General features: G+C 39.4%; 1 protein-coding gene across 1 annotated transcript in view; it reads left to right on the top strand.

Moving 5' to 3' along the window:
- The window catches only part of LOC131228706 (uncharacterized membrane protein At1g16860), a 39820-nt gene extending 23828 nt beyond the window's left edge, over positions 1-15992 (top strand). Inside the window, exons 2-4 of the mRNA XM_058224553.1 lie at positions 7425-7580; positions 14392-14603; positions 15357-15992. Of these exons, the coding sequence (XP_058080536.1) occupies positions 7425-7580; positions 14392-14603; positions 15357-15549 (561 nt within the window). The 3' untranslated portion in view covers positions 15550-15992. The remainder of the gene's footprint in view (positions 1-7424; positions 7581-14391; positions 14604-15356) is intronic.
- The last annotated feature ends 1476 nt before the right edge of the window (positions 15993-17468 follow it).

The raw sequence follows: 17468 nt of genomic DNA, 5'->3' as shown, positions 1-17468 counted from the left end.
CCCCATTTTTTCGTTTCTCTTCGGATTATCGGCGAAATATCGGCGATATCGGCGAAATATCGGAGATATCGGCAAAAATCTCGGATTATCGCCGACCAAAAATCCAATAAATAGGTAAGAAAACCCCTTTGTCAAAAAATCAGAAAAAATATCAGAACGGGGAAGATCTCTTACTTGTTGATTGGAAGTCGGAGCTCGAAAGAACGCCGATCGACAACGCCAGATTTACAGGTAAGAAAATCCTCCTTTCTTCGGCAACAATCCACTTCCAAAAACCCCCTTTCTTCGGCCGCATTTTCTCTTCGACGAGATTTTAGGTTTTGTTTCTAAAAAAAAGAAAAGAAAAGAAAGGAAGATATGTTGCGTGAGTCCGACTAGCGTAAAGCACTGGATGCAGTTTCGCTAGTGACGCTGACAGGTGTTGGTCGTAAGTGTTATGTGGGCCCACCATGATCTGTGTGTTTTATCAACACCGTCCGTTCATTTTCACACGTCGTTTTAATCTTTATTCCTAAAAATGAGATTGATTAGAATCTCAGGTGGACCACACCATGGAAAAACAGTAATGATTGAACGTCTATCATTAAAAACCTCTTAGGCCCACTGTAACGTTTATTTGACATCTAACCTGTGGATCAGGTCACACGGCATGTCGATTAGGTCATATGGACCTGGATGAAGGCAAAAAACAAATATCAGCTTGATCCAAAACTGTTGTAGCTCCAGGAAGTTTTTAATGGTGAGAGTTCAATCAACGCTGTGTGGTCTACTTGAGATTTTGATCCACTTCAGTTTTGGAATCTTACCATAAAATTATCTGTAAAATGAAATAGACGGCATGGATGATACACAAATCATGTTTGAGGTCCATAGAGCACCGACCACTAGCCATTCGCTAGTCGTACGGATCCGTTTGAGGCAGCGGATTGCGTACGTGAGTGAGTCGTGTGGGTTGAAACCTGAGTAGACTCGGTGAGGTCCACCGTGATTTATTTATTTTATCCACTCCGTCCATACATTTTAATAGATAATTATAAGCCTAGAGGGAAAAAAAATTGAGGCATATCCAATGTTCAAATGGACCACACCACAAGAAATAGTTGAATTGAATGTCTACCATTGAAAAATACTTGGGAGGGCCACGGAAGTTTTGGATAAAGCTTATATTTGTGTTTTCCCTTCATCCATGTCTGTATGATCTTATGAACATGTTGGATTAAAAATAAACATCACTGTGAGGCCTAGAAAGGTTTCAACGGTGGAAATCATTATCCCCACTATTTACAGTGGTGATCTACTTAATCTTTGGATATGAATCAATTTTGGGCTCAACCCCTTAAATTAGATGGAAAAAACGGATGGACGGCATGGATATACCACATATATTCAAGGTGGGCCCAAATGAGTGGTAAATTATGTTTAAACGGTGGTCACTGAATCTCCACTATTTTCTCTGGTGTGGCTACCCTGAGTTTTGGATCCATATGATTTTTTGTCTGATGTCCTAAAATGATCTAAAAAAACGGATGGACGAGGTGGATTTTTTAAAAAACAATATGATGGGCCCCACGTAGCATCCCAATACAGGAAGGAAATGCCTGTCGAGGACGCGGATTAGCTGTTGACAGGTTTAGTAGGGAGACTCGCTACCAAGTTGACGTCACCAAGTTCTGTAGGCCCCACCATGATGTATGTGTTGTATCCTCACTGTCCATCTATTTTTGTAGACCATTTTAGGGTATGAGACCAAAAACGAGGTATATCCCAATCTCAAGTGGACCACATTACAGGAAACAGTGTTGAATGAACATAGACCATTAAAAACTTTTTGGGCCCATAAAAGTATCGGATCAAGCTAATATTTGATTTTTCCCCTCATCTAGGTCTGTATGACCTAATCATACAGATTGGATGTCAAATAAATAGTACAGTGGGCCTTAGTAGGATTTTAATGGTGGATATCCAATCATTATTGTTTTCATGCGGTGTGGTCTATTAGAGATTTGGATCTGACTCATTCTTTATCTCGTAAACTAAAATGATATCCTCGAATGGTTGGACGGTGTGGATAAGAAGCATAAACTATGGTGGGGCCACATAACTGCTCGACGTCACTTCAGTGGCAAGTCTCGCTGCTCAACCCGTCATAGCTAATCCACATCCCTACGGACACGGGTACGTACGTGTCATGTGAGGACACTAATTGTGCACTGAGTAAATTATGTGCGGTCCACCATGATTTACATATTTTATCCACTCCGTCCATCCATTTTACCAGATAATTTGAGGGCTTTAGCCCAAAAACTAAGTATATCCAAATCTCAAGTGGACCTCACCACGGGAAATAGTGTGAATTGAAATTATACCGTCTAAAATTCCATGAGGCCAAAGAAGTTCTGGATCAATTTGTTATTTGTGTTTTTCCTTCATCCATGTCTTTGTGATCTTATGAACGGGTTGGATGACAAATAAACATCACTGTAGGCCCTACTAAGGTTTCAACTGTGGAAATCATTATTACCACTGTTTCATATGGTGTGGTCCACTTGAGCTTTGGACATGCTTCAAATTTCGAAACAACCATTAAAATGAGCTGAAAAAATGGATGGACGACGTGGATAACCCACGCACAGTCATGGTGTGCCCAACATGTTGGGCAACAGTACTACTCTCGACTGCCACTGGATCCGGACAATGATTACGAGCCACTTCGTCATTCTATGTGAGGATGAAATATGGCCAAAAATTTATATATATATTTTTAATTCATTTACTTTTGCATGTCTTCATTGTTATAAGCTTGCATTTGTATTATATAAACTCATTTTGGTTACTATTTGAGTAATTTCTAACGACAACGCATGCCTTTTGGCCCCCATTAAATGGAAACTTCTTATTTAATGCATTCTTTTTGCAATTTTTTCATTCCTGAATATGTAAATATGTGTATTTAGGCATGTCCTGAAGTTTCACTGAAAAATTCCTTCATTTTCTCCGTGTTTCCCCCCTTTTCCCTGCATTTTCGGTTATCAGCGATATTATCGGCGATAACGATATTATATCTTTATCTCCGGCCAGCGAAACTTGTAGCGATACCGACAAATCGAACACTGTTGGTGTTAACTTGAGATCCATTAGCAAGTGGGATTTGGAAGTTGGGAGGTTTGAAAGCAGGCTCACTTTGTGGAAAAGAAGCTACCTCTCCAACATTGGTCACATTGATCTCGTTAGGTTCCAGTCTCAAATCTTCTGGTGTATTATTTATCCCACTTCAAAGTTATGACCCTTGATGCAAAAGTAAGGCTCAAGTGGAAAAGTATGCAATACCTTTACTATTGGAGAATGTTCAAAAAGTCGAGGGTCGGCTTGGGGTGAGAAGAAATGGAGGGAAATGGAGTCTCCTATCCAAATGGTGGTTTAGGGAGAAACTAAATGTGCTTTCGAGAAAGATAGTGGGTATTAAGTGATAATATTTGCTATGAGGGTGTGTTTCTGTAATTTCTATTTCCCACGAAGGTAGATCCTTTAGATAGGCTTGAGATGATTTCTAGGATCTCTCTATGTAATACTCGAGAAGATTTCCACAATCTCCCTAGATAGACCTTAGAAGTCTATAGATACCATTCCTTTAACAAATGATACCGCCGTTAGCTTAATGTGCTGGCTTTTTTATGCAACATGATGGTGCTAGTGAGGATGCTGCCTGTCTCTGTTTCCATAGCCTCTGCCTATGCCTTTAGGTCTTTCACCTAGAAGATCAACCACTGATGGATCAGTCCATCAAAATATTCTTGAGTCCACGACTGAGAACCTCTTCCTCAATAATAAATAGACTAGGAGAGAGCGGATCACCCTATCTTCCCTTGTTCCTTTGAAGTCACCATATTGAACCCCCATCAACAAGGATGGAAAAATATTCGTTGTTGAGGCCAACCCGCAGTATCTATATTTCGGAAAAGCCAAATCTCATCCGAATTCATTGATTGAATCCTGTTGAAGACGGGAACAACAACAGCGGACCGTCGATGGTTTGACTTGACCTAGCCCCTACCCCACCCCTCCCCCCCCACAAATAGTTCCTTTATTCATTTAATTGAGAAAACAATTCAACCCTTCAATGCTACCACATGTTATCAGAGTGGGTCCTTAGTTCGACTCTCTTCTTCATTTGTGTGGCCTGCCAATTTAATCCCTATCATGCTCTTGCATTTATGATCAATCGATCTCCATTCATACAGCCTACAGTTAATTTTCTTCTTGTTCCCTTTCTTCTTCTAGATTTTGGCATCCTCAATATTTTTCTTTCCCCTCAAAAACTCAATATCTTCCGTTTATAAAAATCTCTCATAAACTCCAACAAACTAAAACCTTCATTTTCTTGTCATCCTTGAAAGGAAACCACTTCTCTTCATCTTTTTCATAGACAATCTTCCTTTTTCTCTCTATCTTTCAAGTGCCTCTCCCCTTTCTTTTGAAAACATATCCCTAGTTTTAGGAGTTTAAAAAGGAAATTGATAACCCGTCTCCTCATCTCTTGCATTCTATTCTATTGAATGTTTTAATACCTTTTTTGTACAAGCTAGCTTGTCACTATTCTTCATAGTCATACTATCATGGCTACGTTGATGGCTCTATTTCTCCACCTTGTTTTCTTTCCACCACTAGTGATTCATCCCCAATAACTAACCTAATATCCATCTTATTTTCACATGTTGGTATGGTTGGTAAGCTAGCTGAAGATGGTGTTGGTGATGAGGCCCTTTATATTGGGAGTTCGTCCCTATTTAATTTTCGACGAAGTCTCGTAATCTTTCCAAAAAAAGGAAACAAGAGGGTTAAATTAGTAGAAGATGGATATATAACAAAACTACCTTGATTACTATCAGCTAGTTTCCACTTCTAGTGTTAGGATGAATAATATTCATATATGCATGTAGGAAAGTTTAAGTTAACGAGTCCATAGCATAGTGAGAAAGGGAGACAAACAAGGTTACTGCGGTCCTTCTTTAGACTTAACACTTCAAAAACTATATTGGATGATGGGTGGCAAAGAATCCTATTAGATCTATATATTGCCATGGTTAAAAACAACTTGATTATGAAAAGATCTTAACAACATTGGTTGAATCTAAGGTCCCAGTATGGTTCTGTTATTATTTAAGTTTCCCTTGTGAAAATGGAAACAGTTCAGACATACACATGATTATTGCCTGTGAAGAATTCTTTGGGATTGAACATTTACAGACAATGATTACGAACTTGTTGATTCCAATTGAGATTATTTGACCCAGTTCAGTGGCCAAGTTATGCATCATCCCTCAAGCATAGGGTTGCCTTGGTTGGGCTGTGATTTTTGACTGATTGGTGAAAACTAATGGCTGATTGTACAAGCCAGTCCTCTAATTCACCGATAATCCCAAGTGAAACAAAATCCAACCTAAAGAAAGAGTGAAGAAGAATCAACAATACAATAGCTAAACTCATGATTTTTTTAATTTTTTAATTTTTTTTTGACAGCACAGGGTGTCCACTCCCCATATTTGAGGCGAGACTATTCTCTGTGGATGCACGCAATCACCCACAACCACGTGCATTGGGTGATGCCGGGGAGGGGAGTCGAACCCATGCCTGTAGGGAGCAAACCCACGTTGCTGGACACTTGCCCAAACCCCGTTGGGTTAGCCAAACTCATGATGGAGTAGATTCTGTAAAAGCCTTAAAATCCAGCCGTAGTGTAGAATAAGGCTAGTCCAGATATAAAAATAATAATTTATAAGAGTAATTAAAGCTTCGAAACATCTTTAAAACCTCACTAGATCTTACCCCTTCATTTATTCTAATTTCTAATTGCAACTGTCTAGTTTGAAACTGGTTGAAACAATGCGGGAAGGATCTTTGATATGGTATCAAGTTTTCAGTCAACAATGGTGAATCAAATCCTTTTTGGGAATTGCTAAAAAAAGGTGAATTGTTTCCCTTTTGGGAAGATGAATGACTAGGAAGCTGTACTGTTGCTGTCAGGTTCCCTATGCTTTACAGATTAGTTTGTGAGCGGCATATCATGGTTAAGGAATGATCGGAGACTATAGGAGGAATGCTGTCATGGGACATTGTTATGTGAAGCAACCTGAAGGACGAAGAGTTGGACTTTCAGGCCCTTCGCAATATATGTTAAATGACATCCGTCTCTTTTCGATTGCGGATGAAAGAATCTAGAAAAGGGATCCCTCAGGCATTTTCACGGCCGAGTCACTCTTCCAATGCTTGTCAAATGCAGCCAATTCCCAGTTCACTGTCTTGTTATGGAAATGGCCGTTCCCTCCTAGAGTTTCAGCATTCATGTGGCTTGCGATCAGACAGAAAATTCTGACAGTGGACAAATCACAGCATCATGGTATGGCTCTCAAACAGGCGGTGGTGTGTAAATCAAATGAAAAAAACTGCCCCCACCTGCTCCTTCATTGCCTGACTGCTTCAATGGTTTGATAATTTTTTCATAGCTGAATTCAAAGACATCATGGTCTAGGAGTTTTTCTTTGGAAGAGGAATTCATCAGTTGGAGTGACAGTCCCACCAGAGGGAAGAGCAGAATCCTATGAAACATTGTGCCTTTTGCTATTTGTTAGGAGATTTGTAAAGAGTAGAACAACAAAATATTCAAGGATGTTCAGATTTCCAAAAGTGCTAATCGATAAAATTAAAGGGTCGACAATTGAATTTGGGCATCACTGTCCTTGAAATTCTGGGGGATGTTGGTATCGGAAGATAGGGAATGGTTGATCTAGCCTATTGTGTCGTTTTGGGAGCTTTTGTCCAGGTTAGAGCATTCAGTCAGACCCAATTCTCTGCTTATGGGCTTTCACCAGCATTCTATTTTGAAACTCCGGTTCTTTAGCAATATATTTGCTGTTCTTTGCTCAAAAAGACCCAATAAACAATATGTATTGTTCATTTGTAGAAGGAATTCCACAGAAGATACTTTTAAGGTATCGAATGACTCAATGTCGACAGAATGAAAAGGAAAAAAGATTAATGCCCTTTGAGAACATTCATTGCTTGATTTTCACCTCAACCCCAAAGTCATGGCTTTGGTCAAATAAATAATTGAAAGACAAGTTCTACGTTTTATGTAGCTCTTGATTTGGCTGGGTAGTCTTAATTTGAGTAGTTTTATGAGCTCGTTAGTAATTAGAATCTATCTCGGTTGTTATTTATCATGAAGTTTGTCTTGAATTTGATGTCATACCTAGATACAAATGTATGGAGCTACCGGTAGAAAAATGTATGAATGTAGAAAGTTAAATTTCAATATATTGCCTTGTATTGTTCATCTAGCATGGTTGTTAGCCTTCTCTCAAACCGCAATGCACATATTTCACTTTGTTTAATTTTTCTTGGAAACTGGATGTCGTATCTTCACGCAGGTTGTGACCTGTGGCAGTATCCCTCTTGAATCATCTTTTCAGAGGGTCCCTAGGTGCGTCTATGTATCCACTGAATTGCATGAATACCGAGGATGGGGTGGAAAGTCTGCAAACTCCAATCATCGTCGATGCTCATGGGGATTGAGGCATTCTGAGGTCAGTTTGCCATACTCTTTATATTTCAGATCTGTTAGTCTTACTTTTACAATGATATCTTCAAGGATTTAAAGATCGATCAACAGTTGTATAGTTCAAAATTACTGCTCAAACATCCCTTGACTAGGTGTCCACAAGTCTGAATGGCGAATTTTTCTTCACGAATCACATTGTTCCATACCATCCATTTGTCTGCTAAGAGTGGTGTGGAACAAATGGACAGTCTAGATCAATGATTGGGTGTCCACATGTCACTCAAAAGCTTGGAGGATGTTGCTAACGTCTATAAACTTTTTGAATGACATGTGGCACTGCCAATCATCAGTCTGGACAGTCCATTCATTTGTCTCACTAGGAACAATCAATGGTTCCAGATTGGGTGATTTGTGATCCAAACCATCTGATCAATAGCATGACAGTCAAGATCAAGTTATCTCATCTCCCCTTTTGAAGGCGTGTTTGTGGTAGGAGACATTATGGATGGAATCCTCATAGCAAACGAATGGGTTGATTCCAGGAAAAGAATTGATGCCTCAGGCCTAGTGTGCAAAGTGCACATGGAGAACTTCTGATTGGGTGGAATGGCCATCATATTATATCTTCTCCATTGAAATGTTTTCTTCTTCTTCTTCTTCCTTTTTTTTTTTTCCTGATAATGGAGGGAGAGTGGATTAAGGCTTGTATCTCGATCATTTTTGCATTTCGATTAATCGTTCCCCCCAAGCTTTCCTTAAGGATTTGAGACGCCTCTATTAGAGGGATCCATTTTTCCCAGTTCTTTTTCTCTGCAGTTGCTGAAGACTATCCAAGTCCAAGCTCTTAAGCGAGACCTCTAACACAAAATTCTCAGAAGTTTGTCCATGGTTCCCTGGTGTGCAGGTAGACAAATTAGCTGTCAATCAGAGGGATAGGATCATCCCTTTGCGTGATTTTTGCACTATGGCTTGCTCCTAGTTGTCGGTTGTCTGGATTAGTGATTGCACAAGCTGAGTATTGTTTAAAAGCTTTTGGGACACTGCTAACATCCCTATGAAGGTGGGGATGTTAGCATTCCCCTCCACGTGCAAACGGAAGTATCCTTCTTTTTTTTTTTGAAAGATAAACGAACATCATCATTATCATCATCATATGTATAGCCTTGTTCTGGCCACGTGAGGTCGGCTTTACTGTTTCCATTTGGCCAATCATTGAAATGGGAATGCTCATGATTTGTTGGCAATGGTATGACGATGGGCTGTTCACCTGGCATCAACTGTACTTTATCTGGGATTGAGACTGGTTGGCACTTCTCTACGAGGTGGAGTTGAAAGGGTCGTTTATTCTTGGTTCCTTTTTTTTGGTTGAAAAATGATGAATTTATTAAGCCTAAAAAAGAAATACAAAACCCAAGCAATCAACGGCAACAGGTGACCCTCTTGTCAACCCACCAAGATCAAGAGGCAGCACACCACTCAACAACAACAACACAAAAGAAAACAACAGAAAAACAACAAAAAGCCTGAGCCCCCTAAACCATGCCCTATAAAGGGAGCATCACAAATAAAGAAATTGTAATTGCCAGCAATTACAATTTACAATAACTAGGCATTGCAATACCTTGCAATTGAAATATCTAGGGCATCGAAATGCCCCCAATCCAAATGACCCCCTAAACCAAATTAGGTTGAAAGGGTAGCTGGATACATCATATCAATGCAGTTTTTACTCTATAGCCCTCGCAAAAGGCTCTTGATGCAGGACAGATGCATGAACCAATTAACATGTGAGATTAAGTAGCAGAATTAAGATAATTAACAAAATAACACAAACATTGCCGTAATCATCACGAATACCATGAAAACCAAAAGAACATCATGCATAATCCTAGCTTAAGTGACCAATATCGTCACACAGGATCATTAAATAAAAGGAAACTAGGATCTAATGGATGTGGGGACATCCAATTAGCATAGGGTATAGTCTATTTCAAAGTAGAAGACCTAATACAACCTAGGGTAAAAATTAGGGTTTGGATAATTTGGGAAAGTAGGAAAGTTAGGGAGTTGGGAATGGAAGAAAGGAGTTTTGATATAAGGATGATGGAAAACTAAAAGGGGCAAGATGTGGCTGTACGACCAACCTGAAGGATTCACACGTGTAGTCGTATGGTCACACGTGTGGTGTGGGATAGATGGGTTTAGGTCGGCTAGGGTTTGGATGGTAGATAGATAAGGGAAAGATGGGTTTATGAGAAGATGAAGGCTAAGGATGGGGGAATTGAAGAACTTGAACAAAATACTTTGATGGAGGGGAAAATTGATGTTGATGTGAGAATAGATGGACACATCACACCTCTGTTAATAAAGATTAACCTCACACTAATCTTCCTTTCAAATCATATGGAACTATCTTCAAATCTCATGAAGATAGAAGAAGAAGCTCTCTCTCTCTCTCTCTCTTTTAAAAAAATTATTTATTATTATCACAAAATCCAATGAGGGAGAGGGTAATGCGGAGGCATTTTCACACTGGGCTCAAGTGGGGTAGCCTGTGGGATGCTGGGGCACACTTGAGGTGGGCGGCCCGGAGAACCCATGGATCTAGGGCCTGTGTGAGGTGGAGCCCATGGATTTGGGGCCCACGAGGAGGGTTCGACCAATGACCTAACCCATGGATTTGGGGCCTAGGTTATAAGATAAAGGGATTAATTTGCTATGCTCTATCAGTTCGAGCTTTTAGAAAAGGTGGTTAATTGTCCTGCATCAAATTGGTATCATAGTGGGAGGTCTTGTGTTCGAGACTCCTCACCGGGGGTGATTAATGCGGGGGCATTTTCACATCGGGCTCGAGTGGGGTAGCTTGTGGGATGCAAGGGCACACTCGAGGTGGGCGGTCCACAGAACCCATGGATCTGGGGCCCGTGTGATGCGGGTGGCTCGTGTGAGGTGGAGCCCATAGATTTGGGGCCCATGAGGAGGGTTTGGCCGATGACCTAACCTATGGATTTGGGGCCTGGGCTATGACGTAAAGGGGTAATTCGCTATGCTCTATCAATTTGAGCTTTTAGATAAAGTGGTTAATTGTTTTGCATTAGAGGCTCACATGCCCACCCGCTTTTATAGCTTCATGAAAGTTCAAAAATTACAATAAACACGCTGTTTTGTGAATTTTGACGAAAATAACCATATTCTAACTAAAATCAAGTAAAAACACTCATAATAGTGTCTAACATAACATAAACAAAAATAAATCCTATAAGCTGATAAAATCTAAGAAAAATTAGTGTGGACAATCCACGATCAATAGCTCAATCATGTGATCCAACGACCCGATCTTCACATCCCTCCAATCCAACGGTCTGGATTGCTCTATAAAGCAGCCCATGTGCATCTTCTCAGTGTGGGGTCTTTTTTATGCTTGCATATGCACATGAGGTCTTCAGCACGATCACAAGTACTCGCCTAGCCACCGGGAAATCAGTGCGGCCTGCCTCCTCCCTTGTTATGTACGCAAAGGTATACTTGAAGTGATGCCATCATCGGCTCCTCATCCATTTAGGACACTGGATCAATGAGAATATGCTCTAATTGTGGAATAATCGCATGGTCCACTTCCTTTAAGTGTATGGTGCATTCAAAAGAAAGATTTTGATCAAGCCATTAGAATGTCCCAATCATTCCAATTTTGGGCTATCCCAAGAGGTGATGCATTGATTGATGAACATGTTAACGGGTGATTGTGTTGTATTTTTTCCAAGTTAATGATAGGCCCAATAACTAGCATGTTATTGCTAAGACCAAATCCATGGTTTTTTTTTTTTTTTAGTCTTAACATTACTCATGCTCGTTGGTGGGCTTATCTTTAAGATGACAGAAATACAAGACAATCAGTTAATGTGTTGACTGATCCAAGTTGTGGGAACTGGTCTTTGTGTGATTAGAACAAGCCTATGCTCCAACTATTATGCATGTCCCTTTGATTTTTGGATTGGTTTTCCGTGTGTTAAATTCAAACTCATTCCTTGAAAGAAAAAGCTGATGCCATTTTGGCTTGGGCATCCTAAGCAAACATCTTCACAGCATTGACAGCTTATACTTCTTCTTCTTCTTCTTCTTCTTTGAGCATTGAGATCTTCATGGTGTTCTTGTGAGTAAAGCACAAGAACACTTTCTCAACATCCTCTTAAAACCCTTCTAATTACAAAGAAAAAGCTGCCATTTTGGTTTGTACACCCAACCAATCATCTTCACAGCATTGACATCTTATACTTCACAAAAGCACAATAGCACTTTCTCAAGATCCTCGAAAAACCCTTCTAATACCAAATGTAGGTGGAATGTCCAGGTGCCCATGTTTTTCGATGCTTTACAAAGTTCCCATGAGCCCAAGAAATCCCTGCTTGGATGTGGTATTCTCCTTGTTGAAAGATCATCATCTAAGCCTTATCCCCAATTCCTTGGGGTTGGCTACACGAATCCTGTTCTGCCATTTCACTCTATCAATGACCAATGTCCTTAGTTAAACCATAGGGCATCAAATCTTTCCTTACCTTACATTCCATGGTTAAAGCATAATGTATACTTAAAAATTCTTTAAGTTGTGGTGGAAGTTTGGTCCCAGCAACCTTACCAACCTGACGCAACCCTCTATCCCGGCTTGGGACTGGCAATGAGAACGCAAACTAGCAGAGTTTATGATATCATATAAATTCATAATGGCCAAGTAGTCTGGAACCATACCTCCCTACTGCCTAGAACACTCAGTTAATAACAAAAGTCTCCACAACTCTGAAGTGGAAAATTATGGGCAAATGGTGTCAAAACAGTAACAAAGAGAGAAAAAAAAGAGATAATATAAGCAAATAAAGGACTTGGGAGAGCTTTAAGAACTTTTTGTAGAGACACACTTCTAGAAAGGGGACTAGAAGAATCACTCTAGAAAAGATATGGCTGCAGGATATAGAAAAGGAATATTACACACACATATAGCCTTTAATAACCTTATGCTTAAATATTCTAACTTCCAAAACTAAAGCTCATATTAACTAAAGACACTTGGGATTCCTAACCTTTGTAACCACTGCCCAATCAAAGTATCTCCCATTTTCGGACTGTATTGTAGTTATTTCTCTAACCCTACTAATGAAAAACTGATGTGGATAGCAGTGTTGTCATGTGTGACCGCATATGCACATATCCATATACAAATCGCATATGCGATCATGGCACATATGCGATCGCATATTGGCCATGGCACATTAAATTTTTTATTTTTTTTTGCGAAAAAACAACATTTTGCCTATAAAAAGGCTTCCAAATCTCCTCCATTTGCAATATTCTCACTCCAAAACTCTCTTACTCTCATTTTCTCTTACATTTCTTAATTACAAGTGGTCTCTCTCTCTCTCTCTGGGAATTCAAGCACTTTCAAGTTTCAAGGAAGATAGCTTATTGATTTTCTACAATAATAAATAAATGCCTTGTTGATTTTGTTGTTACTTCTTGTTAAGTATATTGTTAAATGTCCATGACTTGATGTTTAATTGATTTTATCTCTCTCAAATATATTTAAAATATGTAAAATTAGTTATCTATTAACTTAGAACAGTTCTCCTTAGTTTCTTTTATATATATATATATATATATATAAACTTTTCAAAAAATTTGCGGCCACATATGCGATTGCACGATTGCACATGATTGCATTTGTGATTCGACAACATTGGTGGATAGTCAAACTCAATTTTACTTGAGCAAGACAGCTCATCACATGCACACACATGTAGCATACGCCTTTTACAACTATAGGCTTAAACTCTTCAAAAATTAGAACTTCTATCAACTAAGTTACCTAGCAGTCTAGCACTCCTAACTTCTATAACTACAACCCGGAGACAACCAAAAGGATCAACCAATTTTGGACTCCACTGATGTTCTTAGGGCCCATTTGGATACCACCAAATGAGTTACTTTTTCTACTTACAGTAGTATATAAGTAACTTATTTGACATAACTAAGTTTGGTTTAAGATCAATTATAAGTAACTTTTTAACTTAAAATTTACTTAATCACTTCAGCTTAATGAGTACATAAACCAAGATAAGCTACTTGAGGCATAAGTAGCTTATCTTAAGTAACTTACAAAGTTACAATCCAAACGCCCCCTAAGCTTTTCTCTCTAACCCAACCACTGAAAAGATGATGCATAGACGGTCAAATACTATTTTACTTGACCAAGACAAGCTCATCAAAGAAGTCGGAACTAAAAGCAATAGAAACCCAAGAGGGCTTCCAAGTAGTAGCTGCACTCACCTATTCCACTATCCTAATTCATAGGATTTCAGCTAATGAATTTCTTAAATGGCTCACCTAAAACTGGCCTTGCACACAACTGTGTGGACCCTACTAATTCTAGATGGCTCTTATGCAAAAAAAAAAAAAGAAAAAAGAAAGAATGCTTTGATGCTTATTGGATGCCCCACGCATGTATGACACATGATTCTTGTGAGTCTCATGTAAAGACCACAACTAAAAATAATAATAATCCTTAAAACAACTAAATTAACTTTCAAGGCTTCAACTGATTTAAGACCGAATGATGACTTTCAATCCTTGTGAATCCACTCTGCATTTACTAATTAGATTCAGATGAATGATAACAAGAAGAAGAGGGAGGGAGGGTGGGAGAATCAAGCCTCAATGCATTTTTCTGATCTTCATTACATTGTTGCCTCTGCTGCTTATGGTTTCTTTGTAACATGTCCAATACTTTCAATCGTGCTCGGTGTGAAGCATTACTTTGGATAGTGACCGGTTCCTAACTCTTGTTACAGAGGCATGTGGCAGATTTCTACATCTCTGACTTCCAGTCCGGGTTAAGAGCACTGGTGAAAGCTGGGTACGGAGCAAAGGTTGCTCCATTTGTTAAACCTGCGACTGTTGTTGATATAACTGCGGAAAACAGAGAGCTTTCTCCAAGCTTTTTGCATTGGTTGGCAGAGCGTAATCTTTCCAGCGATGACCGGATAATGCGCCTCGAAGAAGGGTGAGCCTTGTTGCCATTTACAAATAACAGGATGATTTTGAATGATGAAAAACTCTCCCACAATGTAGTTCAAAAATGTATAAGGAATTCGAGCTAACTTGCTCAGATTTTGAGTTGACTCATCCAATGAACTCAGTCAAGACTCAAACTGCCAAGAATCGAGTATTGTTCCTCCCTTCCTCTTTTTGAACTTAGAAAATAGAGTTATTTTACGAACTAATGAACCCTTTTTAGGAGGGTTTCCTGTTTCTCCCTATTTTTTCGGGGTTCCTGTTGATTTTTGCCAACTTCTTTTGAACTTTAAAAATAGACTTATGTAGAAATTAATGAGCCATTTTAGAAGGGTTTTGTGTTCATCTCTATTCTTTACACAATTCCTGTTGATTTTTACCAAATTTATGTTTTTATCCTATTTAAAGATAGGATTGACAGGTGAAATGGGATTTGGGAAGATAACCCCATACAGGAATTGATACCGGCAATGATCCCAACTGATAAATTCACCCTTCATGTTCTCTTATGGTAAAACAGTAGTACAACATCGTACTATATTACCAAAAGTGGAAAGGGCGGTGGGTTTGCAGAGTGGTTCCCTGAAAAAAATTGAATGTTGTTACTGAGTCTTGCTAGTCTAGACTGGACTGTGTTCAAGTTGACTTGATTTGGCTGATTTTTTAGTTGATTTTTCGGGTTTTAAGGCATGATTGTTTTATGAGGTTTCTCTCACCGATCTCTGGTATATTGTTTTATCAGGTATATCAAAGAGGGGAGCACTGTAAGTGTCATGGGTATCGTGCAACGCCACGATAATGTGCTCATGATCGTTCCATCTGCAGAGCCAGTCTCAACAGGTTGTCAGTGGTTGAGCTGCCTCCTACCCGCATACATCGAAGGCCTTGTTTTGATGTGCGATGAAAGTCAGAGCGCTGATGTCATTCCTGTGTAAATATTGGGGATAATATCACACTTTCTCCGCTCTTCCTCAGTCTCCTATTTCAGTTTTAGTTGAATGTAAAAATTGGGCATTTTGAATTTGAGAGCAGGAAGGAAGCCTAGGAAGATTGACATAATAAGTGAGGATGATGATATACACGTATGAGTTCCGACTGGAGATAGTTGCAGCTTCAGGAGATGTTGTATTGTGTTAGCATATGCATTTTTAGTATGGCTGATGTAAAGATGCGAAGATGCCAAAATGGTTTCCTCTTTGCTTTCTGTAGCTGATTTGTTTGTTGGTAAGTGCATATAAATACTTTTGTTCTTTTTTTTTTTGTTGCTTCGAAGGAGTGTCTATTTACAGTGATTGCCACCTTCTGGTTAATGGGTTTTGTGAATATGTGCAAATTCTGTTGATGTTGATTTTGACTGTGAAAGCTTGGCTTCTGTTTAGATGGTTCAGTATCAGAAGGCGCCATGAGAATTTCAGGGATTTTTTATTTTTTATTTTTTTCTTTAATTGCTTTTGGAGGATAATCCACAGCTACTGCAAATGGTTTTGGGAGCCTATATATGGTTGTTTTGAATGGAATGTTATGTTGGGTGACTTTAGTGTGGGCTGAATTGCTTTTGAAATCAGACCTTCCATTTGCAATGTCCTTAAATTGTTTAGATTGATGAATAGTGGTATCAGGTGGGGGTAGGATAGGATTCATGGCTGCTTCTTCAGAAATGAAACCAAAACACAGTCAACCATATCTTCGACGTGTTCTGGCCGTTGCTGATTTTGGCAGCAGTGTGTTTTTGACTCTTATTCAGCCATCCTAGGACCCAATCCGGTTCAATACCCCAAGTCAAGCCTGACTCAAGACCTGGTTTTACTTGGGCAGATTCAGCCCTGGCCTGTTGAGTCCGGCCAAGCCAGTTTGGGTCTGTCAGATCAATGGCTTGGATAAATCAACCATGGACCCCACATGAAAAAAACTTGGGGCAAGCAGGGAACTCAAACCTCATATTAATAATGTAAATAAGACTTGGGTGTCAGACTTCTGTCCGAAGTATTGTTGGTTTGATCTTTTTGGAGTCTTTGATGGAGTGGTTGCTGAGTAGAGCTTTCCTCGAGCCTGAACGAAATTCGATTGGAATGAGTTTTCCAAGTTGATGATCGGAACTATCCAAGTGCATGGGGGTGCGTAACCCAAGCCAAACTGCCTGAATCGGCACCAGCACTGTATGGTCCAAGAATCACACTGATCAGATGGTGAAAAGAAGAGTGGTGTGACTATAGGCAATCAGAAGGATGTTGAAATGAAAATTGGTGAACAGTTCAAATTCAACAATCAAATGTCCATCGATTGTAACACATACAATTCGTCCAATTAGTGTGATTTTTCGGTTATGCCTCATCTATTGGCGATCGTTCAAACATTACTTTTATTGATGTTGATCTTCCAACAAATGAAAGATGTCAACTTCTCCACCTTAATAGTTTCCTTTTAAACTTTCAATTGTTGTCCCAAAGATGCAAGGAAGAGAACAAACGTGACACCCAAAAACCTCCACTATCCTATCCACCTCCTCCTAAGGGTTCGTTTGGATACGATTAAATGGTTCAACTGATAAATGATTTACAGGTGTTTATCATTTATACCCTATCATGTTTGGCTGTAAGCTGTAGCCTGTAAATGATTGTTGGCGTTTGGATAGCCTGTAAATTATTTATCCTGTAAATGGAAAGCCAATCTTTCCATTTATAGCCATTAGGCTGTAAATAGAGAGCATGTAAATGAAATCACAGCTTTTTGCCTGTAAATCAAATGGGGCTAAAAGTTGTAAATGATTTTCAGCATCCAAAACACAGGCTGTAAATCATTTACAGTTAGTCCCATTTACAGGCATCCAAATGCCCTTCAGAGATTCAAATACCTT

The sequence above is a fragment of the Magnolia sinica genome, chromosome 16 (genome assembly GCF_029962835.1).
Source record: "Magnolia sinica isolate HGM2019 chromosome 16, MsV1, whole genome shotgun sequence".
Taxonomy (NCBI): Eukaryota; Viridiplantae; Streptophyta; class Magnoliopsida; order Magnoliales; family Magnoliaceae; genus Magnolia; species Magnolia sinica.
The sequence above is the reverse complement of the archived record's forward strand: the minus strand, read 5'-3'. Positions and strand labels throughout refer to the sequence as shown.